This window comes from Seriola dumerili, unplaced genomic scaffold (assembly GCF_002260705.1).
Source record: "Seriola dumerili isolate Sdu_G_001 unplaced genomic scaffold, Sdu_1.0 BDQW01000017.1, whole genome shotgun sequence".
Taxonomy (NCBI): domain Eukaryota; kingdom Metazoa; phylum Chordata; class Actinopteri; order Carangiformes; family Carangidae; genus Seriola; species Seriola dumerili.
In genome coordinates, this window is record NW_019174272.1 from 14,560,554 (window position 1) to 14,587,962 (window position 27,409).

The 27,409-nt window shown below is 41.5% G+C and overlaps 1 protein-coding gene across 1 annotated transcript; it reads left to right on the forward strand.

Annotated features, from left to right (window-relative positions):
* Positions 1-228: 228 nt before the first annotated feature.
* On the forward strand, positions 229-4,495 carry LOC111228510 (LIM domain transcription factor LMO4-B-like). Its single transcript, XM_022754437.1, has 5 exons — positions 229-599; positions 1,301-1,541; positions 1,647-1,743; positions 2,123-2,281; positions 3,273-4,495. Exons 2-5 carry the CDS (start codon positions 1,327-1,329, stop codon positions 3,279-3,281), a joined length of 480 nt encoding a protein of 159 aa, XP_022610158.1. The 5' UTR covers positions 229-599; positions 1,301-1,326; the 3' UTR covers positions 3,282-4,495.
* Positions 4,496-27,409: the final 22,914 nt, after the last annotated feature.

Sequence of the window (27,409 nt, forward strand, 5' to 3'; positions counted from 1 at the left end):
ATCCATGAAAACTATAAAACAAACACCGTGGCTTAAATGCTGTTTCCCATGTTAATACCGCGCGCACACTGGGTAACACCCTACGGGGAGCTTAAGGGAAGTGGATGTGCATATTAATAAGCCACTATAAACTCATAAATCATTTTGACTGTGGCCACGCCCCTTGTACTCCCATTGGCTGCCGCACGCTTCATGTGGGCTGAGTCCCCTCTCGGCAATTTAAATAACCCCTTGCGCAATTTGATGAATAGTGTCGCTGTCAAAAGCGATAGAAGCAAATCAAGGTATGTTGAAAGACGGACAGCGGTAACACAGAGGAGAGGGGGAGAAGCTGCGTCATGTCTCCAGCTCACGGTCAGGCCGACGTGTAGTTATTTATGAGCGGAGCTGGATGTCGGGGAGAGTTTGCTCAACTGTTACCGTCAACGAGCCGTCCCGGGCTTTACGTTGTGTTGCTTTGCCATTTTAACGGAGTGCCATGGAGACCAGTCAGTTCTAAGTGCTGTTTTACAACAACTCCAAGCGACGCGAGGTTCTTGTGAATATCCTTCCGCCTCATCAAACTTCAGCACAGGAGGAAAAACCTTTGGCTCGACGAGGTAACGTGTCTCTTCCTTTTCCTCTTTTTTTCCCTCCATTTCTGAATAAAGCTTTCCTTTAAGCTAGCTCAACCCGGAGCTAAACAGCGTGTCAGTGAAGCTAACATAATGGAGATAGTGTGTTAACACAGAAACAGTAAATGCAATATAAGAAAATACTTTTATAATGCGAGTATCACATCTAGTCTCAATGCTGGCACTCTTTCAAAAGTCCCACCCCCCCTTCCCTGTTTCATACACACACACACACACACACACACACACACACACACACAGACACACGCACGCACACATCAAAATACACTGGTGACATGTTTATGCCCACCCACCCAAAAAAAAAATCTACACTATATTCTTCTTCTGTCAAATTATTTTTTTATATTTTTGATATATATATATATATATATATATATGAATGATCCTTTCTTGTATTGATCAGCCTGCCAGTGTTAGGGTCAACCTGTTACAGGTCTTAAAGTAAGTTACAGTCTTTCTGAAGGAAAGAGCTGATGTGTGTGTGGCCGTAAATACAATAAACCCCTCTTTGTAGTTACATCTACACACACATCAGACGTGCTGTTTTACAAATATTGCAGATTCACAGAAACGATTCTTTTAAGAGTATTTAAGCAACACATGAGTGTCCTGTGGTAAAGTGAACAAAGCTGGATCCAGTCCTCACACCTGTTTCGTATGTCCAGGAGCCTCCAAGGAGCCACATCACAACATGGTGAACAGCCAAACGTCAGGCGTACCACCGGCCCCCAGGTCGTGCGCAGGATGCGGAGGGAAGATCGCTGACCGCTTCCTACTCTTTTCCATGGAGCGCTACTGGCACACTCGCTGCCTTAAGTGCTCTTGCTGCCAAGCCCAGCTGGGGGACATTGGCACCACCTGCTACAGCAAAGGGGGCATGATTCTGTGTCGGAGCGACTACATCAGGTGAGAGGAAGGAAGAGGTGGAGGAGGAGGAGGAGGAGAGGAAGCTCCTGGTTTTAGATTTTGGAGGCTGTACAGACTGAGCAATCTGTGTTTTTGTGTTTGCAGACTGTTCGGGCACAGTGGGGCGTGCAGCGCCTGCGGCCAGTCTATCCCAGCCAACGAAATGGTAATGAGGGCGCAGGGTAATGTTTACCACCTCAAGGTAAATCCCAAGCTCTCGCATTAATGCGTCTTTGTCTCATGCTTCTTGTTTGACAGAAAAATTGAGAGAGAGATTTGGTGAGAAGGGAGGATCAGTCCCCTCATTGTCAGGAGAGAAAGGAATTGTGCCCTCCATCTTTTTTTGTCTTGTGATGTAATTTTTAAAATTTGTTTGAGAGAGCTTTAAAAGTGTTTTTACAAAACATTGGACTGCAGTGTTTCATATTTTACTTAATATTTATTAAACCAGTTTCAGTTTCTCTGCACAATTTTTTTTGAATTTTTGAGGGAAAAAAAGAGGTTAATGTAAACTGATTTTATGCCCGTTGTACATAATTGTGCTGTAGTGACCTGAATTTGATCTGTTTTCACCTCTGCAGTGCTTCAGCTGCGCCACCTGTAGAAACAGACTGATGCCCGGCGATCGCTTCCATTACATCAATGGTACAATCTTCTGTGAGCACGACAGACCCGGCGCTGCCTTGCTCAACAGCCATCTGCCTCCACTTCAGAGCAACTCTGTGCTGACAGACCAGAAGGTAAATAAAAGGGTTGCTGACGTGATGCCACAGAGAGCCATCTGTATTTACAGCAGTGTGAATTGTTCTTACATGAATATCACTGTGCTCTAATGTGAATAATATAATCTGTTGATTCTCCTCTGGGACAATGGCTGCCACAGCAGGAGATTCTATTAATATAGAAAAAATGGTGCAGCAATGTGGGTAAAAATGTGCCATTTTTATAAAGGGAACAACAGTGCTTGCACTAAAAAAAATTGTAAGTCTGAAAAATAACAGCTGAAATTTTTTGCTGCTTTTTACTTTTTACTGTGCTACATTTATCTGAGAGCTGAGTCACTAATTTCTCTGTCTTTCATACAAACAACATCATTAGTTTATAAAACACATGGTTCAGATGAAACTCCACAGGATGTTTAAAGTAGCTCCACCTAGACAAGATGTCACATTAAAATACGGCATAAACAGTAAAGCATCATTAATAATAATTCAATATTATAATATATAATAACACAAACTGACAGGCTGCATAGTGAGCACATTCATTTTTCAATGTAGATTCTGCCTTAAATTCTTGCTTACTTTTACTTTAGTATCATTTAGTTTAACTTAATTTTTTCTTAAATAAAATCAGAGACTCTTGAAAAATGAAATGTGATCAAAAACTGAATTCTATTCGGTACCTGAACTGGAAAATATATCTGGAAAATTTTACTTTGATAAGCTGCTACTCTTGATGACTAGTGCATTATTATAATGTAAGACATTATTATTAATGTCATATTATATTCTGTTTTAGGTCAATTCGTCTTCAAATCTATATATTTAAGATATATATACATTCAAACATGGATTTCATTGTATTTTTTTAGGAGGTTGTTAAATGAACTTTAATTTGAAATGAAGGGAACACTTCAATAAGAAGGAAACAAACAGAAACAGCTGTGCAGATGGATGTTAAGTGTGTGTTGTGGCAGTGACCCTCGCCTTCTCCCTCTTTGCTCTGCAGGTTTGCTGAGTGGCAGCAGTGCATGTGTCGCCCTCGCCTTTTCTCCTGAACTTCACTTCTCCTCGTTGCACTCCTCCTCCTCCTCCTCCTCTTCTCCTGTTGCTATCGCCGTTGTTGTGGATTTTCATCATCACCTCGCCTCTCTTCCCACAGAGAGGACACAGTTTCTCACCAACACGTCCCGTCCGAAACTGTGTCAGAGACTCAATATGCCGCATACAAAAGTCACATTTATGTTGTGTTCGATATTAAAGTGGTCTGTGCATCAGGCAAAGACTCACAGTGTGTGTGGACTGCGATGGCAAAAGTCTCCTTCAGGACTAACTGAAAGCTCAAGGGAAAAAAAAACGGCGATGAAAGCCAAGCGCCAACTGGAAGAGGGAACAAAAGATGTTTAAATGAATGTTTGATGGACTGCTGTAAAATGACTGTGAAAGCTTTGCTTATGCCATGTGGCATTATTTCCCCTGAGCGTCAGTGTTTTTAATGAACTCTTGATCTCTCTCTTCTATATGTTAATCTGAGATCTTACACACTGAGGATTGAATGTAAAATTGTGGGGTGTCAGACAAAATCCAGAGTATCTGAAAATGTCCAGACATAGGAATGAATTCAACCAGAGACTTTTTTTAAGCACTCAAGGAAAACACAAATCTAATATTTTGCTGTTACCTGTGATTATACTTCAGACGCCCTGAACAACTGAAACAATCCAGTGAAGGTTTTTGCTTTTTTTCTGTGGACTTTTATTTCTTTATCAGATGCCTGTTCAGTGTGTGGAGTTAACAAAAAAATCCTATTAAAATGATTTTCCTGTAACACGTTGCAAAGTGAGCTGAGGTCATTTTGAAGCCCCTTAGCAGCATTAGAGTGACATTGTATTGCGTGGTACCTAGCATGGTGGATGTGGCTGACTCTCCCACTCTCTTTAACCCTGTATGGAGAAAACATGCCTGATTACCCTGAGGAATGGAATTAGGAGGCTTGAGCTCTGACCATTTACAGAAGCAATTAAACATGAGCCCTGTATCTTTGCCTCTGGAGCTCCTGTGGGGCTGAACTTGTGGCATATCCCGTGGCTGACTGGCTCGGTGGCTGCCTGCCTGCCTGTCTCTAATAAAGCCTAATCTTAAAGCGGGCTAATTAAAGGGGAGTGGCCCCCTCTACATCCAAGGCACTTGAAACAATCTGATGTATTTACTCTTTACCATGTTCCAATTAAAGCTCCTACACAGCCTGGTTTGTTTCCCATCACAGCTCTTTGTTCTCTGCCACTCTGCATGGCTTCTGAAAATTATTTTCTTGAGCTGCATCTAATTTGCTCAAACTCAGTGTGCCTTTTTAAAGCTATGTAAAAAGTCTCCATACCATCAGCGCTCAGGAGTTAATCTTAGTGTGATAGCAGTGGTGGAGTGTGTAGCGTGCAAGAAGCAGAAGATAGCATCTGCTCTACTTTCACACCTTGCTTGGGAGCATGGCAGCCATCAAACTTGCACCTTAATGCGCTTAGCTATTTCAAAAAGTCCCACTTGTCATGGTAGGTGCTGATACTGCATCAATTATTTATTCCACGTCTGATCAAGAAGCGTCACGCAAATTCATTAACGTATGCAAATGATCACAATTACAATTATCTTTGTATCGTGATGGTGAAGAAATAAAACCTCGGCACATTCTTGAGTCCCACCGCACCACAAGTTACACTTTGCATTCAAACTAATCAAGCCTCATCTGCCTTTTCCTAATTAGCCGGAACGTTTTCAGATGCCAATTAGCAGGTCTCATGAAAAGGCTCTTTGCCATGAGGTGATGTCTTTTATCAGAGCTTCTGCAGGTGTGTGGCTCACCATGTAGCCTGTGTCATAGGAAAGTGTTTATTCCTGCTAATTAATCATATTAACACATGCAGATGAGTGTAATTGCCTGAGCTCCTCCACCTCACACTGCGTGAAGACACAAGATGATGCCAGGATATTTTTACATGCTCATCATGGAGGGGAAAGAGGACTGGTGAAGCCTCCTTCTTGCCCAGACACTCCTGTGATATAGATCCAAGATGGCTGCCTTCCTTTAGCCCAATTCCATTCTGATGCTAATCCACTGCTCTGTCGGCCAGAAGCTCTTTCTGACCACGTGGCCTCTCTGTGTGTGGAGAGGCCAGACCAAGTGGTTGGACCTGAACAAAGTGCTGGCATTAGCTTAACCACCTTCAGTGCACTTGTGTTGCCAGATGTGAACTCATCTGAACAGCAGGAGGACCCAGAGGCTCAGTTCCCACTTTAGTTAATAACCACTGTAAGGGATGCTTTGTAATTCCAAACTGAATCACTTAAATGTCTTTATTTTGACTTCAATTTTAGTTCCATCTTTAAAGGAGCTGTTTGTAAGTTTAGCTATTGCTACATGGCTAATGTTATCGTTATCAGCGGTTTACTTGCTAGCCTAGAAGAAAAGTTGCAGGTTCAAACTAGATTCCTTTACTAGCATAGAGCTGTTTCCAATGCCAATGTTAACTCTTGTTTGGATTGTATTTCTATCACTTCTTCTACTGAAGTTAGCATGCTAACCAGCTAGCTGATAGCTTTCCGAAAGCGAACTACTGTGGCATCCTGAGGTAACACTTGTATATGCAACGATGGCTGAAGCGGCAAGACTGGTAAGTAAAGAGTTAATGTAGGGTGACCATGTTTTCAAACCCCGAAACTGTGATCCTGCACATGCACATGTATGCGCTTATGCACTATAGGCATTTTCATCAGGATGGGGGGACAGTTATTTTAGTAGTACACCTAATGAGTGCACCTCTCAACACCATGGACGCCATGAACGCAGCCTTTTTGTAGCTTACGAAGGAAGGAGTGAGAAGAAATTAGCCTGCTTAAAATAAAACGGACTGTCTCTTTGACATGACTGCTAACCAGACAGAGAGAGCAACCAGCATCATAGCCTAGGACTCATAGACTAGCAATAGCCTTGACAACAACACACCGAATGATTGACGCTTAGAAAGACTAATCAGTGACTTTGTACCCATGGTGCATTGTTTATGTTTTGATATTGGGTTAGGTAATAATGAGTGAAAATGAGTGGGCCAGACCATGAGAAATGTCTGTGTAAGCACTGAAACAGTTGTTATTTTAATTGTGGTGAAAACCAGGACAATCCAGGACAAACTGGGACATCTGGTCACTAGGTTTGGGCGATATCCAAAATACACTCCAGCCCAAATATTGCAATATACAATACACACACACACATACACACACACACACACACACACACGGCTAATCTTAAATGGTGGAGAGACGCATGCAATGTATGATGGAGGCCATCTTGGACAATACCAACCATCCTCTCCACAACATTCTGGCAGGACAGAGAAGCAGCTACATCATCTCACTGCGCTGCAGAACAGAGAGGTTCAGGAGATCCTAATCTATAAATAAAGTATCTATCCATCCATCCATCCATCCATCCATCTATTTATTCACTGTACTAGAGTGGTTATTCTCCTGTTCTATATATTGTGGGATTCACTAAACCATTTGTAGCTCACATATTTAATGTGTGAACTGTAAACTATTCACCACAAACACCACAGAATCACCAAACGTTTGACCTCATTGCAGTCGTGAGAAATGTCACTGCCTCTGGCACATGTTTAATTTTTCATCATTATATTTTGGTGGCACATGATGAGTAAATTAGAGCACATAAGGAAGTATTTTGAGGGGCTTTGATGAGGGCAAGCGCAATACGGTATGTGATGCCCTCTCAGTTTGTGGTGGTAGTTTACAATCTGGAGAGTTGAAACCTTCAAAATCTAAAAATCATAAACAGACATACAGAACCATGAACAAGTTCTGTGTGCATTAAATGCTCTGTTTAACTGAATTACAAAAAATTTGTTTTTTTTGGTAGAAAATTGTCACAATGGAAATTGTTAACAGCGTCTTTGGAATATCCACTAACTGTGACATTAATTCTCATTGCTTTTGAATTTTTTAATGTAATTTTTACCAGCTGTGACCGTGTTGGTACTGTTTTATATGTGTGTGTGTGTGTGTGTGTGTGTATGTGTGTGTTTGTGTGTGTGTGTGTGTGTGTCATCATGCAAAGTGTGGTCCTGGCTTTGGCAGGTGTTTTTGTAATTTTATCAGTGTGTCACAAAAGTCACAAAACTTAACAGGTGTGAAGTTGAGATCAAAATGAAGATGAGTGTGGTCCGACCCATGAGTTTTGAGTGATCATGTAATAATGTAGTAATGACTACTGAGGACTCGTGGGTGTGAACGTTAGCATGTTGACAGGTGTCGCAGCTGCTATGATCCCGTTGCAAGATGGTCTCTAGTTTAAATGTGCAAGCAACAAAATTTCATCCAACAAACGAGACACAGACTCAAAACCAACCAATTCAAACCATTAGTATCTTCATACCACACACCACAACCAGTAAGTGAGAAAATCTTTTCTTTGACATTCAGGTGAACTCATCCTTTAAGTGACTTTTAACACTGTATTTTTTGTGCTCACCTCTTCAGTTCGGACCAGAACAATCATCTTTATGAACTGAATTTGAACCCTGTATTATGTTGATGAAGATTGACTTTCTGTCTCTTATTGCTCATGCTCTATATATTCTAAACAAACTAGAAATTTAAAGTCTATTTCTTACTGTCTGAGGTTTTTTCTGAAGCTCCGTCCTGTATATTGTTACACCCATCATCATATAACAAACATAAAATCAGCTGTTTGCTCATATCAAAGTGTCATGGAGCAATTACTTGTACCTTGTATTTTACCTTGAATCCAATCCAACATTAGGTTCTATAGTATTAATTATATATATTAACATTACTGAGAGAATAGATGAGTTGAGAGTGAAGGATGCCAGAGAGGAACAGTATGTGTCATCTATAAATGAATGCCGATAGACAGGTCTTGTCGACCCTTAGGCACTGAGCTCAACGTAAGTATGTATGCTGTAAAACCACCATCTGGTTGTCACCAATTTCAAAATGCGAGCATGTAAATGCAGTGGTTCTGTGTGTAAAGATGTCTGTGGCATTAAACTGTGCTGACAATCCTCCTGAAAGCTGCTCGGGCTGTAAGCTATTTATGGTAGCCTCCAATCCCTGAGCACCAGATGATTGTCGAGAAGTAGCTACTACAACTACCAACATACACCTAATTTGTCATAACCATATTGTGTTAAATGCTGCGATGATTCCTGAGTCCTCTTTGAACTCGCTGAGGTCTCTGATGCTGCGCTGCGTACCCTGCATTGTATGCGATTGAAATATGAGACACTGCTGGAACATGTAGGAAGTGAGGCATGTTGCAGCCATAACTCACTGCCTTCAGCATGGGAGTGGAGAAGCATAATGACAAAGAGAACGACTTTACAACTCCAAGCCTCATACAGGAATGTCAGGGAGGGGAGATGGAGAAAAGTTCTCCTGGCCAATCGGAACGCTTTGAATAATTAAAGTGATCGGCTTAATTAGCTCAATTACGTTAATTTGACCACGGAACACGGCCATATGGTGAAAGGAAACAAAAGAGGGGGGAACTAATTAAAAGTAAAATAATGAGGATTTTAATTAACTGGCTCCCCAGACAGCGGAGCGCAGGGATCAGGAGCCTGCTACCATAATTAAAGTGCTGTAACGCTGGCAACATCTCTCCTCTCTTTCTTATATCTGTGAGGGCTCTATCCATCTAATTAAATCTGTAAATAAATTAGCAACATTGAGGGTTCCTGCTTGACTTAACACCGCCTGCAAACCACCCCCACCCTCCCAATAACACGCTCACCTTACTTTCAGCACACTGCGCCACCCATATGTAGGCAAAGGTTGAGCTGAGTTCTGTCATTAACAGAGGGATATGAGTATAGGAACCGTGTGTGTGTGTGTGCACGTTGTGTGTGTGTTTGTGTGTGTGTGTGTGTGTGTGTGTGTGTGTATGTGTATGTGTGTGTGTCACCCATGTTTGTGATGGTTTCTCCCTTTCATAACCAGATTCTGTCAGATTCTGTTTTCAGGCTCTGTCTGCTGGGAACATGGCTGACAGATCACAGGAGGTCAACGTGGAGGTGACGGAGGCATCACCTTCATGTGTTGCACATGTTCAGGCTGCAACCAGCCGCCATGCATGTTCAATACGTGCCATCTGGGCTTCCCTTCTCTGTCCCCAGTACATTGTACCTCAGTGTCTTTCTGCTGTTCTTCAGCCACACCTCCACCATGCTCTTTTCCCCCGGCCTTGTTTCCTCTTTCTCCCTTTCACACACAGCCAACGTCAACCTGCAGAAACCCCCGCCCCCTGGAAGTGGGAGCTTTTTCATTAAAATGCACTCAGATTGACAAGAGACTTATTTGCATATTAAATTAACAAGCACTTAAGAGTTCTGAGTGAACTGTTACACTGCCAGCTCTGAGTAAATGAGGAGTGAGTGAGCGTTCGACTGTCATTACCCATGGCTGTCACTGTTGGACACGGTTGAGGAATGGTGTGTTCAGAGATACAGAGACACACACAGACAGATAAATGTGACAGAGTCAACAAATGCAACAAATCGCCTCTCCCACCTCTGCTGTCACACCTATAGTTAGAGTGATGCATGGGTTTGATGGTAATAAATGGCTTTTCATTACAATCAGTCAGTTTAGTCCATGTGATGGAGTTATTATAGAAGTGATCAGTTATACACTGGTAGTCTTTATGAAAGACCCTAACCTGATAATAATGAGCCATTTAGATCAAACTCCACACGTGTATGGACAAATGCTTTCTGTTAGGAGCAGTGGGAGTGATGGTACCACAGTCATCAGTAGAAAATAGAACATGGCAATTTGCGGGTTCTAACCCTTTTTGCACTTATGACCGGAATTGAAAAAATAAGATCATTACTGTCACGCATTACCAGTCAACACTGGTCTCCATATTGTTCATCGTGACAAGATTAACCTCTTGATTGTGTGTGCAACTCATCAGGAATTATTACTATGGAGGGCAAGTCACAATATAGCAATTTTGAAATATTCCAGAGAAAATTTTACACTGTTCCAACATCCATCCAATAATATTGTTTCCATTGTAAGTTACTGTGTATCCATTTATTAGTCTACCAATGCTAACAACACACTGAAGGATTTATTTTACTGCAAAATGCATGAAGATACTTTTAAAAAGTCCAGTTTCAAAATAAAAGCCCCATAAAAATATTCTACTGTAAGACCATATGGAATGATTAACAATACCCCCTTTTAAGATAATTTTAAGATAATTTTACAAACATAGTTCAACATAAATATCTACCAGTTTTTGTGATGATTGGACAAACTGATGGTTTTATAGAACAATTTGCACAAGGCTCCTGCACGTTTGGAGCTGGTGTCAGCCCCTAAGGAGTTTTACAGTTTTACACACGTGGTTCAACATTGTTATTAAACATATCCTGTTTTGTACACACTGGACAAACATTTTCTCATTTATAGTGTATAGGGTACGTTTTGGGTACTTAAGTGGACACATCCTGCAAGTTTTGAGATGTCTGGCCCAACTGTTGTTGATGTTTGTGTATGATGTGTTTAGTCACGCCCTCTTTAGGTTCATTGATCATTATCTAGAAAACCAAATAACATATCAACAAGCATTATGAAACTTTTGGTAATTTTGTCCAATAATGATCCACAGACGATTTGGTAGCAATCGGACCTATGAGCGTGATGTCAGAAGAATATGCTGCCGCGTGAATATGGTCTATTGTTTCACTCCTCAGTAGAATTCCAAAGTATAACGTCTTGTAAGTGATGAATTCTTCCAAGGACAAACATTTTCTGCTGAGGATAAACAGAGCTGAGTGGTTGGATGTGGTTCCTCAGTCGGCCATTTTTGTTGAAAAAAGTCTGAATTTACCCATAATCATTGTACCAAAGTCCAGCTTAATATAGTCAAGAACTAAACTGCTTAGTGCAACAGATGAATTTAAACTCAGTCTATCTGAAGTCTGAAATTACTGTTGCATCCAAATCACAGTCAAAGTGTGTCTTTGTGAAACCGGCCCCTGGATTAGAGTGTTTTAGCTCATTTACTTCAAAACACTCATACCTCACATCATTTTATAAACCTGTATTTTAGACATATGAGTCCAGCAGATTTCCATCCATGACAATCAATGAGCAGACTCTCACCATTAAACATCAGATCAGTTATGTTGCAGTAATATTTGTCAGTATTAATTAATCATTGTATGATAATGGAGTGAAGACCTTTCAGATCAATCTATGATTAAACTGCATTATCCCATCATAATGATATATCATTGACAAAGGTTCTTTTTCTTCTGATGTCACGCTGAGGATGGGAAGACAATAATCTCTGAATAAATCCTGTGTGAGTCATTGTTGTTGTTGTTCACCTTCTGGACAAGCTGGTCAAAAAGGCTGGGTCTGTGCTTGGCAGGAGTCTGGACTCAGTCAGGACTGTTGTAGAGAGATGCATGCAATGTAAGGTGGAGGCCATCTTGGACAATACCAACCACCCTCTCCACAACATTGTGGCAGGACAGAGAAGCAGCTACAGCTGCAGCAAACGTCTCATCTCAGGAGATCCTTTGTTCCCACTGCCATCAGGCTTATACAACACCTCAGTCAAAGTAAGTGGACTAATGTAATTATTATTGTTTATTTATTATCAACTGTTATCATATTATTATTTTTATTATTATTATTATTATTATTATTATCAACAATGAGCTAATGGACACATAAATTTTCCCCTAAATAAAGTATCTATCTATCTATCTATCTATCTATCTATCTATCTATCTATCTATCTATCTATCTATCTATCTATCTATTTTCATTTTCCTTTGACCAAACTGACAAACAGGCAGATGAATTTTCCAGATATTGAAGGTAAGACCTGCCTACACTGGAAACACTGTAAGCTAATGCTAGGTTAGCAAACGTGAAGTTTTCAATTAACATAAATGTCAATGTTAGCACTACTAAAGTTGTCAGACGACAGATGAGTCCACTGGCTTGTGCAAACATTAAACATTTACCAATGTTATATGGTTTCATAATCAACCTGCATTAATGATTCAATGATATGACAGCGGAGCAAGTGTATCACTGCTAACTTATATAGCAGGGCAGCTAATGCTACATTGTTAGCTTGATTACATCCAGTGTGTTTTACTTCCAGGCTGAACTAAACATGTTTGAGATCTGTGTTGATATTTCAGAATCAATTTATTTCATTTATTGTATCGCTAATGTTAGCTTACATGAGGTTGAATGCTTACGTTAGCTGTTGTCTAATGGTAGCTAATGGGTTATCATCAAATATCTTGTTTTACCTTGAAATATGGGTCAACGTCCCTTCAGATTACAACATTGTACAACAGTACAACGTTGTCCTTTCAGTGACAGAATTTGAGCTTCCCACCCTCAGAGTGACATCAGAGTAAAATGGCTGCCGTATTAATGTGGTCAATGGAAACATGACTTATAAGTCAAAAGACAGAATCGTCTTCAGATGCTGAAATAATCAAAAACTACTTTTTGGAGCCTTTCAGAGAGCTGATCAATGAGGGTTGTTTCTCTCCCAGGAAATGACACTAATGACCAATCTCAACAATTACCAACTAATGAATATGGCTCCACTCTTCAGTTATCAGTAGAATCAAAATCATTATCAGTCTCCTCAAAGCCAGGTCTGTCAGTCTTTCCTCTCGCTAGATTAAAAAATGTTGCACCTCCACTCTGTGTGATAGTGATGACAATGTTCCCAACAGGTCTGTGTGTCGGGTGAGCTCACAGGAGTGTTGTATCAATACCAGCCTTAGCAGGCTTTGGGAGAAGCTCGAGGGAGGGCTTCTCACTGTAGAGGCTCACCGACAGCTGCAGAGAAACAGCAGAAGGCTGTTTGCAAAGTGATTGAAGCACCAGTTCACACCCTTTTCCCTGAAGTGTTCTGCTGATAGAAAAAACACATCACCTCAAAATCACGATGATCTACTTTGTCCTGTCCTGAGATATTGCAGCACTGATACTGAACCATTCAGACAGGAGTTTAATTTATCCTGAGAAAAATGTTGATGCTTTTCATCATAATGTCATCTGTTTTAAGAAACTTGGCTTATGATGCAAATGAGAGCTTAATAGAGCGATCCCTCCTCAGTGAGGCACTGGCTCTGCCAAAACTCGTCAGTCACTTCCTGTGAATCACTCCCGAAACTTTCACAAACTTCTCGAACTTTGTTTTTGATTTATACTGATTGCTATGATCTTTCTGATTGTCATTTTATTATGTGTTCAATTTATTACTGCTCTTTATCACTAACAGTTTTATCACTTTTTCATTTTGGTTTATTGATTTTACTTGTGTCTCTAAAAAGCCTTATAAATAAAGATATTTTCAAATATGATGCGGTGGAAAACAAGTGGAATTAGCTAAATCCGCAGTTTCCATTGACATGCACACTTCATTGCTGTATAGTGATGTTTGAATTTTACTTGTCGCCTTGATTAAAGGTTAAGGAGGTGTTGATCTATAAGAAGATATATTTGTGGGTTTAAGAACCAAAAACCATCTCAGTGTAGTTTTACATCTCCTCTCTCAGGCTTCTGTCTGGAGCTCTAGTAACAACAGGTTGGTGAGCCAATCAGAAGAGGGGAGGCTCTGAGCCTCTCTTCTGATTGGCTGACCCAATAAAACACAATAAAAATAAAGCAGATTTCAGGTAAAACACTCAGAGAAACCAAATCCTGCAGGGTTGGATGGAGGGTACCGACTGTAAACTGGACTGAGATTTAGTTTCTGCAGAATACATATGGTAAACATGCTTCTGCTACGTTTCCTCCTCCCATCCACACGACTGGAGACTGGAGAAAACAGAGACTTTTGGAAGCTATGCTGGACCTGTTTTATTTTGAAAACTCTGGGGTTGTGTGGATGGACAGAAATTGAGACCTTTGGAAATGGTCTCTCCTGATTGGCTCTCATCAGCCTGGACTACCAGTGGTGAATACAACATGATAATGAATTACAGTGTTACTGACCTTGTTGTCTTTGCTAGCAGCTGTTGAGGAGTTAAATTCTGTATTTTAACACTTCAACTGTGTTTGCTGTTCCTTGCTCACAGTGTTTTTTACAACTAATCAACTGCAGAGTAGACAATCTGCTTCCTGTTTACAGCGGCTCAAACATGCTCAGTGTACAAGATTGCTCAGGTAGGCTATGTATGTGTTTTCAGGGGTGTTTGTCTGGACGGGGATTGTTTTCTTTTGAAAACGTCATTTTCAAATGAAAACGTGGTCGTGTGGACATATTAAGTGTCCCAGTTGCTCCCAGATATTTCACAGAAGTCATTGTCGACAGCATGAGAACAACAAACCTTATTGTTTTGTAGTGGAGGCAGAAATTTCAGAGACAATTGAAATCCCAAAACAAATGAAACAAACACCATTGACATCGCTGGAAACCACAAGAGGGAGGAGAGACAATGTGATTTCTTTTCTAATTTGTATGAAAAATCAGAAGCTTCAACCATCAGACTCCAATAAGATGTAGCATGGCTTATTATTGCTGCCAGTCACTTGAAATGATCTTTAGCAGATGTCTGCTGAGCCTCAGTTTTACTGAGGACCATGAACTCATCTGAGCACATTGTAAACGGCACCATACACCAGTATCAGTGCTCCATAGCTCATGTACCAGTAGAGGCCTGATAGAAAGTGTTATTCCCCCTGACTCTTCTGAGGTTCTCCTCCATAATGGGAATCACATTTGTTTCCACGAAGAGTCACAGCAGTGCGGCCGTTGAGCATCACCTTCATCATTAGAGGAGGAACCGCCAAACTGTTGTCAGATGAGCGTCTGGGGATTGAGCTCCCCTGCTTGTCTTGAGACAGTTTTTACGATAGGAGAGCTGGGAAAGGCCAGGCCCTCATCAACCCCCCACTCCACCAAACCAGGTGGAACACACGTGCGTTCATTAGCGCCCTTTAATGAGGAGCAGATGCAACAATGCCGCCTCTTGCTCTCCTGCTCTCACATACAAAGAGCTGCGCGCTAACACACACACACACACACATACACAACAACACTGAAAACACAGATACTCCTGCTTATGCGATGGAAGGTCATGGAAGAAATGTGTATTTGTATTCATGCATAAACTGTCAGGGGTTTATACAGACAGGCTTTTTCACATTAAAATAAATAGATCCCAACACATGAAAATGTGTGCAAATGCGTGTGCTCCCACACACACACACCCACATCCTCCCACACACTGGCCCATTCATTCAGTCCTATAGGGGCGGTCTTTCACAGCTCAGACGTTTGGGCCTCATTTGTCCAATTTAGATGAATGACTGAGATCATATATCATTCCCCTTATGTCAGACTATTTTTATCTTGAAGGAAGTCCGTGTGAGTGAGACATAGAGGCCAGAAAAACGTCCCATCTGTGGAGTCGGGTTGAGTGTTCACTGGTGAGAGAGGCTGAACTTGTAATCATGGACAACAAAAGCAGAACGGGGGGGTTCAGTGTCTTGCTGAAGGGATCATGCACAAACAGCTGATGGGCATGTTGGATGTTCCTGTTATCACTTAATGTCAGAACAGCCTGTTTGAGCTTGAATTCACTTAATCCCATTCTGAAAAATCCAGTAAATATAATATGTTTGAGATGAAAAAGCAAAGTAACATACATTTTTATAATCTCATCACTTATTGTATGGTTCACCAAAACTAAGATTAGGAGAAAGAAACTGTTTAACAGTAATCTCATGTGTGATGTTGGAGTCAGGATGTGGTTAGCCTAGCTTTTGCCTAGCTTAGCTTTAAGACTGGAAGCGGAGGAAACAAGAGGCTGTAAATAGACAACAGTGATGCTTTTTGTGCTAAATTCCAGCAACACCAGCATGCTAACATGCTGCTAATGGAGATGCTAACATGTTGATATTGTTATAAGAAGTCAATTTAGGGCCCAAAATGCAGAAGACACACAAGAGACAATTGGCAAGGGAATAGCTAACTGAATATGTTTGAAGATGAGCAGATGGATCTAGCAGGGTCAGGCGGTGAAACGATCCAAACGAGACACAGGGAACGAGGCAGCTAACTGTAGCGACGTGTGTTCACAGGTGAACACACGTTAAGATCAAACAGATGAGCAGAAAGATCAAAACGAGCAGAGGCGGGCCGGTGTTGCTACGACATCAGTGACTGAATGATCTGCAGGGATGAGCCCAGGTTCAAATACAGCAGCAGCTTATAGAGGTGATGAGCTGTTGAGATGCAGGTGTTCAGGTGAATTGGAGAGAGAAGGAACCTGATAGCCACGCCCAGTCAGACCCACACACACACGAACACACACACACACGCACACACACACACGCACTCAGAGAGGAAAACAAAAACAATCACACAAGGGAGGAGAACAGAGGGAATAAGGGAGAGACAGAGTCTCGTCACAACTAATATTTAACCATATTTAACATGCTACCTGTCTCAGTTTAGTGCGTTAGCATGCTAACACTTGAACAGAACCACCACACAGCTGAGGCTGATGGGATTAAGACAAAGGAAGGAAATATTAAAATGTTACCTGATGATAAACAGAGGCTGAACAAAGTTCATCCTGTGTTCAAAACAATCCAGCGGAGATGTTTCAGTCTGGCTGACAGACAGAACCACATCACCTGCGAGAGGCTGAAATATACCTACAGACAACATTCATGATAATAATTATAATATAATAATAACCATGCTGTGTCTGATTTCTTAAATCAGTGCACCAAAAAATATAGAAAAAAAAAAACAATGTGTGGTTTTAGAGGGAGTTACTGTATGTCATGCAACCACCCTTCACTGTAGCCGGAGACACTGCACAGTGCACAGATAGATAAACGATAGACAGATGTTCCTTATAGTCCACAGAGTCCTCAGGTCAGTAAACAATAGACGAGACACAATAAACCCACACAGAAATATAATATGTGACATCCATGTCCCTATATCAAGAGGGATGTTGCCATATATGTCACCTATAAGGGGATATATTATCTCATATATAGGTCTACATCCTCTGCATATATGAAGATATAGGTTTATAACATATATGAAATACCTATAACAAATGTTTACATATATTAACATATATGATGAGTTTTTATATTACATAAATGTTGTGATTATTGTGCCACTTTATTAACAATACATATATACATATATATATGTTATGTATATTTTTCTTATTAACTTCAAACATTCTGTATTTTGTATTCATATAGTATTTATATGTATATATATATATATATATATATATATACTGTAATATCAGCATATGTTGACAGGCTTTGGGATACATACATAACACATACGTGTACATACAGTGTATGTTTTTACTTCATATGTACATATACTGCAACTGTCATTACACCTGTCTCAGTCAAAAATCAATCCAGGACCTACAGTTAGTTCAGAATGCTGCAGCCCGGCTACTAACCCGGTCCAAAAAATGTGCCCACATCACTCCGGTCCGTGCATCCCTTCACTGGCTGCCTGTTTATTTTAGGAAAATTCTTTTAATTACTTTTAAGGCCAGACTTGGGCTGGCCCCTCCTTATATTTCTGAACTTTTATCCCCTTATGAGCCAGGACGCAGTCTGAGATCTTCTGATTGTTCACTGCTGGCCATTCCAAGGTCTAGGTTGAAAACCAAAGGAGACAGGGCCTTTGCCGTCAGGGCCCCTAAACTTTGCAATGAGCTACCAGAGGAGATCAGACTTGCAGAGTCAGTTCCCCCTTTTATCTCGCTTCTTAAGACACACTTTTATGAAAATGCGAATTAGCTTTGGTTTGTTTTGATGTTTGTATTTGGTTCATTTGAAGCACTTTGTTATTTGTATTGAAAAGTGCTATACAAATAAACTATTAATGTTATTATTATATATATACTTCATATATGGAAATGACATATATGTACATATATTTCATATTAATTAAAATAAACAGCACATTACAAAACGTGGTTCTAAAAGATTGTTTATTCCCATTTTAACTTTATTTGTTTTAAACTAATGAAATGCAAGTTAGATGCATGCATTTCACTCTTGGAAAGAAAATTGTATGTTAAATTTATTTCTCTAAAGGTCAGACAGAATCTGTCTTTTATCCACCACAGTGATGAAACCTCATCAGTTACATTCAGTTACTGTCTCTATCCAGTGAAAACCTTCCATCTCCTAAAGCTAACGTTTAATTCAACAGACCATGTCAGACAGTTATCTCAGCCTCTGGACCAGATGCATCTAGAACATGGAGATCATTACTAATACACAGCAAACACAGTGACCACACAGTTACAGGCAGAAAGCTTCTCTAAACACATCTGTTTTCTAAAGGAGTCGGTTGTTTTGTCTCGAGTTCCCACCACGTGAGTTCTCCAACCCTGACTGCTTTCTACTAGAGGGCCAGGCTTTAAAGTCACTATCCCCTTATTGCCCATTAAAGTTAACTCACAACATCCCAGCCTTCTTCCCTAATTGAGGCCTCTGAACCGGGGGAGCAGGTGGGGTTTTGTGCTGCCACGTTGAATTTGGACTCAGCATGGGGCTGCAGACACCCCCAAAGCTACACTGGCTGAACAATCAGAAAACTGTAGCAGGACAAAAAAACATGAGATGTAGGTATTAGATATGGATCAATGATGAGTGTCTTGATTACGTATCACAGATGTCCTTGTCAGTCTAAAACCATAACCCTGACCCTGAGATGACCTCTTTGTTGTGTTTACACGGTAACTCTGTCTGGCCACAAGTTCTCATGTTAATGAAGGAATAACAGGTTTCAAGTTTACAGTGAATTTCATAGCTTAACGCCATTTTTGTCAACTGGGGACCAGTTAGTAAGCTGACACCCACTGGTGTTTAATGATTGCCAGGCAGGAAATCACATTTAGAAACGTGTTTCATTATATAACAAATGTGTGTGATAGTGTATAGGCTGAAAATAGACGGGTGATGAGGGGACTCAGCAGACAGCGTGGAGCAGTGGTGATCGCCTTTGACTGTTACAGTTACCAAGTATAAGTCAGCACATCCGTTTGGAAGCTTGAGGTCAACTGAAAATATGAGCACTCATGCAACGAGCTTCCTCAGCAGCGAATTCATCGTTTTAGTGGAACTGAAATATCAACAACAGCAACATGAGTCACTCTGAAGGAATTCTTCTTTGCTTTATTAATTTATGACAGTAGCTTGTAGCAGCTCAGGTTACTGATCTTTGAAAGGAGCTTCAGTTCAGTCAGAAACACGTCCATAAGTTTAACAGCAGGTGGTTGAACAGTTTGATTTAATGGAAAAGGCTCAAAGATTCTGAGCAGCAATAAGGAAAGTGGTGGGAGAACTGAGACCAGTGTTGTGCATGTGAGCAGCGCTCATTGAACACGTTCATATTTTTTGTGAACTGAACGAATCAGTTTACAAATGATGAAAGTGAGCGGCATTCACTCTCGCTCATGTTTTACGACAGTTTTATGGCATGCCGCATGACGTCTCCATAGACACGGCCCAGCATGGCTGCTGCTGGTACAGACGCTACAGACGCATCTACTGCTACTGAAGCCAGCTTGTTTGAGCATTTGAAGCAGTTTTATGAACAAGTGAAGAACCAGACAGATTATATTTATATACAGATTTTAAATGTAACTCATGTCTGTGATTCTTCAGTGGTTTTCAATAATTCATTTAGTTTGTGAGTGGCAATGATTTGGGGCTGGTGAAGGATGGTACAAGGAGGTTCTGTTGAAAGAGAATATTAAAAAAAAAACGGAACAAATGAACGTGAACTAGTTCATTTACATCTGTATGTTCATTTCACTCTATCTAATATTAACACACCTCATATGAGACTGAAGAACCACGTATTCACAAACACTGATAAAGGCTCAAGTGCCACAGGCATTTTAATATGTCCTCGTTGTTTTAACTTAACTCTACCTACAACCTCAAACCACTCAGCAGTCTGTACAGATGTGAAGATCCAGCTGTGAGCAGAGCAGTATGGTGATCAGAGGAAGTGCAGCTGAAATGTCAGTGTGTGCTGTGTGTGTGTGTGTGTGTGTGTGTGTGGTTTGGCATTTCAGAGAGAGATATCATTGCAGAGCAGGGTGAGAGGTGTACAACACTGATTCAGACAGGGTGGGGGGTGGGGAGGGGGACAGTGGTGGACTGTGGTTTCCCAGAGTCACGCAGGGCTCTGCTGCCAGACAACAATGGGTGAGATGCTGGGATGCAGGCTAGGAGTTCCAGTCCCTGTGGCTCTGCTGGGTGCCTGGTGCTCAGTCCCTGGCTCGATAAGCGCCGTCGCTCCTGCCCCTTCTCGGTAGAAACCCCCCCTCCCTGATTGGAAATGCCAGCGCAGGGCCGAGGGCACAGCTCGCCCAACATGGCCTCACCTCTGTGAACCACAGGGCACCTACACTTCTTATCAGCACCCACACACCTGCACAGTCACTACAATAGGAGGCCATGGGTGTGTGTATCTGTGGTGGTGGGGCAAATGGACGGACAGACAGAGGAAAGCCTGGTAGATGTGGTGGTCTCTTACTGGTTTGTCTGGTGTGGAGGAGAAACCTGACAGTTGGACGTTGGAGCAGTGGTGTGTCTCTGACTGTATCTGCTGTTGAACTGAACTTTTCTATTGGCAGTGGAGGTTAGCAAAGGTGCTGCTAGATAGGAGATCAGGCCAACAGCCCTGCACCAATCTCTGGCCCCATCTTTTGTTCTGTTTGCTTATTCTGCTGGTCGTGACCTCAGAAATAAGGCAGCTGAAACAGAGCGCCGTCTCTGGGATGGTAGGTGAAAGCTATGATGGATTTTTGTAATAAAACAGGCATGGAGCTGCTGCTGTCTGTCGGGCCTGTAAGACTCGTGCTGTAATGGTCTGTGCAGCCACTCCACTGCCTCGAGGAGGTTAAGTTGATCTATTTTGGATTTAAGTGGGCTGCTAAATGCCTCTTTGCATCTGTGTGTATGTATGCACACAAGCGTGGCTTCGAGTGTATATGCTGCTGCACACTTTTGTGTGTGTTTTCTGTAATTTCGTAAGCCAATGAGGAACTGATAAGCCTGGTGGAGCCAGACAGCAGACACTTAAAGATGTCTGCATTGATAATAAAGGCAGAGTTTAGTATAGCAACCTTTCCTCCAAACACACACACACACAGGAACCACTCTCTGTCATTTTGAACCTGCGCTCATGCTCTGAACTGTATACACAGTCACATGTGTCTGAATAAACATTCCTTCAAGGAAGCAGGTAAACAGATTAATCTCATCACTGCTGGCATGGCAGGTAAAGCTCAGTGAGAGTCCTGGTCTGTGTGTGATATTATCAGGACGCCATTTGTTGTCATAACCACCCGAGCGCTGGTGCTGCTCTCTGCTGCTCTGGCGACCGCAGACTGAAGACGAAATTTATCTCTTCCTTCCAGTTTAATGTAAATCTCCATGTTGGGAGAGGAAATCTAAACACGTGAATGTCTGCGGAGTCTCTGCTCTGGTTGTGGGAGATCAAAGCACAGGACAGGCGGTGCTGCAGCGGGCTTATCTAACCGATATGGCGAGGGGTCAGCGAGCTTAAAAGAGCTATGATCCTGGTGCTCAGTGAAAAGAATCCTCTCTGCGACCGTGGCCTTGAAAGAAACCGGCTTCAGAAAGGAGGTTAAAAGCTAATTGATTTCATGTTGTCAGAGTGCATGAATCGTGTCTCGGCTTGTGCTGTGTTGAACGTGTGTTTGAGCACAAGGATGTGCCTTACCAGAGCCTGTGAGTATGTGTGTGCGACAGTGTCTCTTGCCTCCATCCCTCCTGTCTGTGTTTTTGAACTTGGAGATGAAGCCATCTGCACTGCTCTCTGGAGACACTGGGCTCCCTCGTCTCCTCATCTCTCCTCCATTTTCTGCTCCCGCTGTAATGGGAAAATTGCTCTGTCTTTCCGCTCTAGTTGGGATTGGCAGCCTTGATAAGCATTGCAGGGACAATTAGAGGTAGGAGTTTTCATTGAGAGGCTTTCAAACGATGCTGAGCTGTCACTGGTGGCTGATCCCCCTTGGGATGTAGCATTGTGCTGAACATGACTCCCTCCTCAGTGAAAGAACACCCTGCCTAGAGGTAAAGTCCAGCATCTAGGTGCAGCCACAGTCATTACACAGTTGTAGCTGCATTGATCTGAACAGTATTCACCTTAGTCTGAAGTCAGACAATCGACGTGTCTTTGTTCCTTTTCATTTAACATCTTGTGATGCCATTTGCAAACAATGTAGAGAAAAAAAAGGCTTTCTCCACCAAGTCTCAGCTTTGTTTGGATGTGTATGATGTTGTTATCTTAGTAGGCTCCAACCAACACAGCTTTACTTTTCCTTCCCCTTCTCCCAGAGATGGGGATGAATTAGGGAAATATCTGGCTGTGCTGCAGTTCCTCAACTAATTACTGTTAAAAGGTCTGATATGACTTGGAAGCAACGAGAGGCTGGAGCTCACAGGCAGGCAGAAATATGAAGGTGTGGAAGGGGCTGGGGGCATTGTTTATGAGCTAAGTGAAGTGGACCATCACAGAGGGAGTCAAGCAAAGGCCAAGTAAGTGATGGAGGGAACGATTAGAGGAGAGTGAGGGTGGGATGAAGGGGGGCGGGCAAGAGCAACATTCCTGCGTAGGACTCAATCCCGCCTCTCAGTAACAGGACACTCTTGTCTCTGCAGCGAGGGCGTCACATGAGAGGAGCCCAGAGCCAGGGAGAAGCTACTCTGCTACCACTGCTTTGTGTGTTTCCTGTACAGTGGTGAAGCTGGAGGTGCCAAGACTCCACATCTGCTACTGGTGTATGTCGTTTTCAAGCCCTCTCCACAATCTGAGCCGTGATTCAGTCACACAGATGATTCTCAGTCGTTCATCACACTCTGCCACTGCTCCACTTCTTAGGACCAGGTCTCCAGTTTCCCCAAACGCAGCAGCACCAGGTTTCTCTTGAGCTCAGACAAAAGCTGTAACAACAACAATGCTAGGTGAGTCAGTGCTGCTCCATTCACAGCACACTGCTAATTGGCCATAAATGAGCCCATCTGGTTTGATTTGCTGTTCGGTGAGGCAGCAGGATCGCAGCTCCCTCCCAGCTAAGCTCCCCGAGCTGCCTGCTCAGCCCACGGCCCCACTATCACCCAAGACCACCTAAGCTGAACTCATAACATGAAACCTAAACTACACCTCTCTACACCGGCATGTACAAAAAGAAAAAAACGAAGTGCAGCTGACTTCCAAGCCATCCCTAATGGCTGCATTATAAATAAACCCTCAGCTAAGGCCTTCATTTGAGAAGTTGCATGCAACATTCATGCCTCAGATTAGGAAAATTAAATACTGGAGTGAAACTTCAGACAGAGTCTTAAGAAATACAAAGTGTAGTCACGAAGGTTTAACTTTCCCATAATACAACATGATGGAGAGGGGATGACAGCACAGTCTTGCTCACCTTCACAGTGACTGACCTGACCTCAACACCCATCACCACATAACTTCACATTGTTAAATTTTAATTGTTATGTAAATAATATATTATATTAATTAATGTTTAGAATCATTATATTATATAAATAATACATACTCTTCTGTCATAACACCACCACATAATTATCATATAATTCTACACTACTTTATAATATAATGTATTACATTTTAGGATATTATATTAGCATAATTTTTATCAAAAGATTTATTTATTTATTTCATTATTTTATGTTTATTACATTCTCTCTACAAGTGTATTGATATTACATCATAAATGTCCACTTCACTTTCCTTTTCACCCTCTCACAAAAGACAGATACATATGACTACATCACATTGAAACCTCAAAAAATATATTAATAAAGTTACATTCCCAAAGTCAGAAACTCCATTAACCTTTGCTTAGTTTCAACTCAAATAATGGTAAATTTGACTGGTTCCACTCTGTGGGGTCCAGGCCTATTGGCACCACTTCCCCACCTTTACCCTCAGATCAATCCCAGCACATCCTGCCGGCTCTGTTTGCACAGCTTGCTGGCCAACACTCATACTAATACAGTACATTACCTCAAACCAGAACAAACTATCGCAACCTTTCATAATGTGAAGTGAGCGCAGCTGGATCATCACACAGGTGAACCTGCCAGCTCTGTGGTGCTCGGAACAGGATGTGAAGCAGGTTTAAAGTCTGGACCATGGCGTAAGCAGGTAATCTGACTGGATGGCCACTGCAGGACACCTACGGTACAGCACTGTTTCTGATACCATTATATCACGCCAAAGATTTATTTGGTGTCTATTGATATTGGCCTGGTGGACCTGGAGGTAGAAATGACTAACCCATTAACCTCCTGTTCCTCCCAGTCTCTGTTCAATGTTTCTACATCATAATACTATCTGACTCATGTGATTCATTTTCTGAAGACAAACCCATTTAGGAATATGCTAAACTGAGTTAATGAAGGTCCTGAAAGTAGCCCCTGAAATGCAGAGACTCTCTTTAAAGATCCTGTAAAGCAGAACAACTTATGTGTTCTGAGTTTGTTACACCACAGAAAAAGTTAAACCCCCCCAGCCAAATTTGAATGAATAAAAAAATGGCCAAATACAGTATTATAAAATTAGGTTTCAAACTTGTGAAAAAACAACCACTGCTGTGTCCTCTGAAGGCGGTGAAACCACACCCAGCCTTGGGAAAGGTTCCTCATCCCTCAACTGTCTCATACCACTGTTATGCTGAAAGGAAACATGACGGCTTTGTCCAACTAGTATATTAGTAGGATACAGTCGATCATATGTTTGAGCCACCAGAGCCAGAATCGTATTATGAGCCAGAGGATAGAGAACAACCTTGTTCTTCTCAGTGTTCAACAGAAAGGTGAGTTTGTTCCTCTCACTTATCTTATTTAGCTTTATGTGTTATAGTGCAGCGGATGCGCTTGTATATGAGGGTTATTGTGTTATTGGGTTATTTTATGACTAAAGAATGAAACTGTTTCTTTAAACCATGAAATATATTTTCAGACATGAAGACATTTCAGATATGAAACTAGCATGCTAGCTTCAGATTAGAATGTTAGCTTATGTGCTAGCTAGTCATGTAATTCCATAGAACATACAACAGAAGCTGTCAATGCTTTTACCAAGCTACAGCTACCTTAACACGTGGAAATGGTGGGTCTGCAGTCCCCTGGCAAAACTGGTGCTCGAAGCAAAATGATGTTACACAGCCACAGTAGCAAATAAACTTCTTTATTAGAACAAAGATGCACATGATTATCATGGAGAAATTGGACAAAAACTGGAAAAATGCAATGCTAAGGTCAATGACCTCTCAAGGTCACCACAGGTCAAATACAAATTGCCTCCATGTCTGAAATAAAACCTTGGAGTATGTAGTTTATATGATGAAACTTTCATGCTTTAGTCATAACTTGTTCAATTGGTTTGTCTATCTACCCCACTATTACTGACCAGCATAACCTAGCCAAATACAACTAGGCTATCAATAAATGACACTGAAAATGTATTTTCATTTTACCTATATATATATTTCAGAAGTCCAAATTGTTCCAAAATCCATCCATTGCAATCATATTCCCTGAGGATTATCAATTCATTTTATCGATCCTGGCATGTTTGTCAGGGCCTTTACGCTCAATACAGAAGGACCCCCCCCCCCAGAACTATCATTCTGGTCACAAAAAGACTTCATGAGAGTGAATTACAATGATCATCTAGTCTCTCATTCAAATTTAGTTACAACTCTGGACTAATGCAAGTTGGGTTGACATTTACTATTGATGAAATACTGAATTTAAAATGTTGATTAGCTGAGTATGCTGGCCAATATAGATGCACATCTCTTAGTAAATAATAACCATTGTGTATTCAGCCAAGCCACAGTATAATTAGTATTTTATATTTGGACATTTCTAAAAGGAAATCTGTTTGAATGGGCCTGATGTAGCTGCAGTCAACAGGCTTATGTTTACATCGTATAGCCAGAACTGAGTCACTAAATTATCATCGACACACTGTCACAGTGTCTGGAGCTCTCAGGTGCCCTATACCCTTAGATTCTGGGGCGTGAAAAAAGTTGTGCGTTATAGATATGTGATGAGCAATTGTGTGAGTAACATATAATGACTGTGAGTCAATAATTACATTACATTTACTAATATAGCAATAACATTGGTGTGAGATGTGTCATCTTGCTGCAGGGCTGGAAATCCAGTTTCTGCCAAAAGCCTGCTAAGCTTGTCTTATTTACATGTTAGCCAGCTAGCTAACCGTCTGTCATCAGTAATCAGCTTCGTTTAGTTCAGGTGTGTGAATTCTGCCGCTTTGCTATGAAGACAGGACTTCATCAGTCACCAGTGCTAAGCTGGCTGTGTGGGTGTGGAGTCTTGCATCTTGTTGGTAGAAACCTTTGATGAAGCTGAGAACTAATTACTTCTGCAGTGAATTTATGATCAGCTTTTTCAATGAGCTGTGAGTTAATGTTTTAAAGCTCTATATTTTACTCTTCTCCTGTGTTTTATCTGAAGTGTTGATCCATAACAGGATATATTTGTGGCTTTAAGAACCAAAAACCATCTCAATGTAGTTTTACATCTCCTATCTCAGGCTTCTGTCTGGAGCACTAGTAACAACAGGTCGGTGAGCCAATCAGAAGAGAGACTCAGAGCCTCCTCTCTTCTGATTCTGACTGTTTTCTGAGTGATCCAATAAATATATAGCATATTTCAGGTAAACACTCAAAGAAACCAAATCCTGCAAGTTTGGATGGTGGGTCCAGGTGGGCGGGGCTTGGTGACTGCTTTGTTGTGACATCACAAAGTTCCAGAAGTCCTGATGGCTGGTTTTAAGGCTCAGTTTCTGAATACAGGCTGTGTGCATTTCTCTGTGGACTGAGCGCTTTGATACTTTACAGTATTAATATAGAACCTAGACCTGCTTTATAATCAAACAACACATGGACAGAGACCTTTAGACTCTAAGGAGCTTTAAACTGGTGTTTTTGTCAATTGGAGGAGCGGTTGTTG

Coding starts and splice junctions, on each gene's coding strand:
- LOC111228510 (XM_022754437.1), top strand. CDS start 1,327: ATGGTGAACAGCCAAACGTCAGGCGTACCACCGGCCCCCAGGTCGTGC. Junction 1,542..1,646: donor TGTCGGAGCGACTACATCAG/GTGAGAGGAAGG, acceptor TTGTGTTTGCAG/ACTGTTCGGGCACAGTGGGG. Junction 1,744..2,122: donor GTAATGTTTACCACCTCAAG/GTAAATCCCAAG, acceptor TCACCTCTGCAG/TGCTTCAGCTGCGCCACCTG.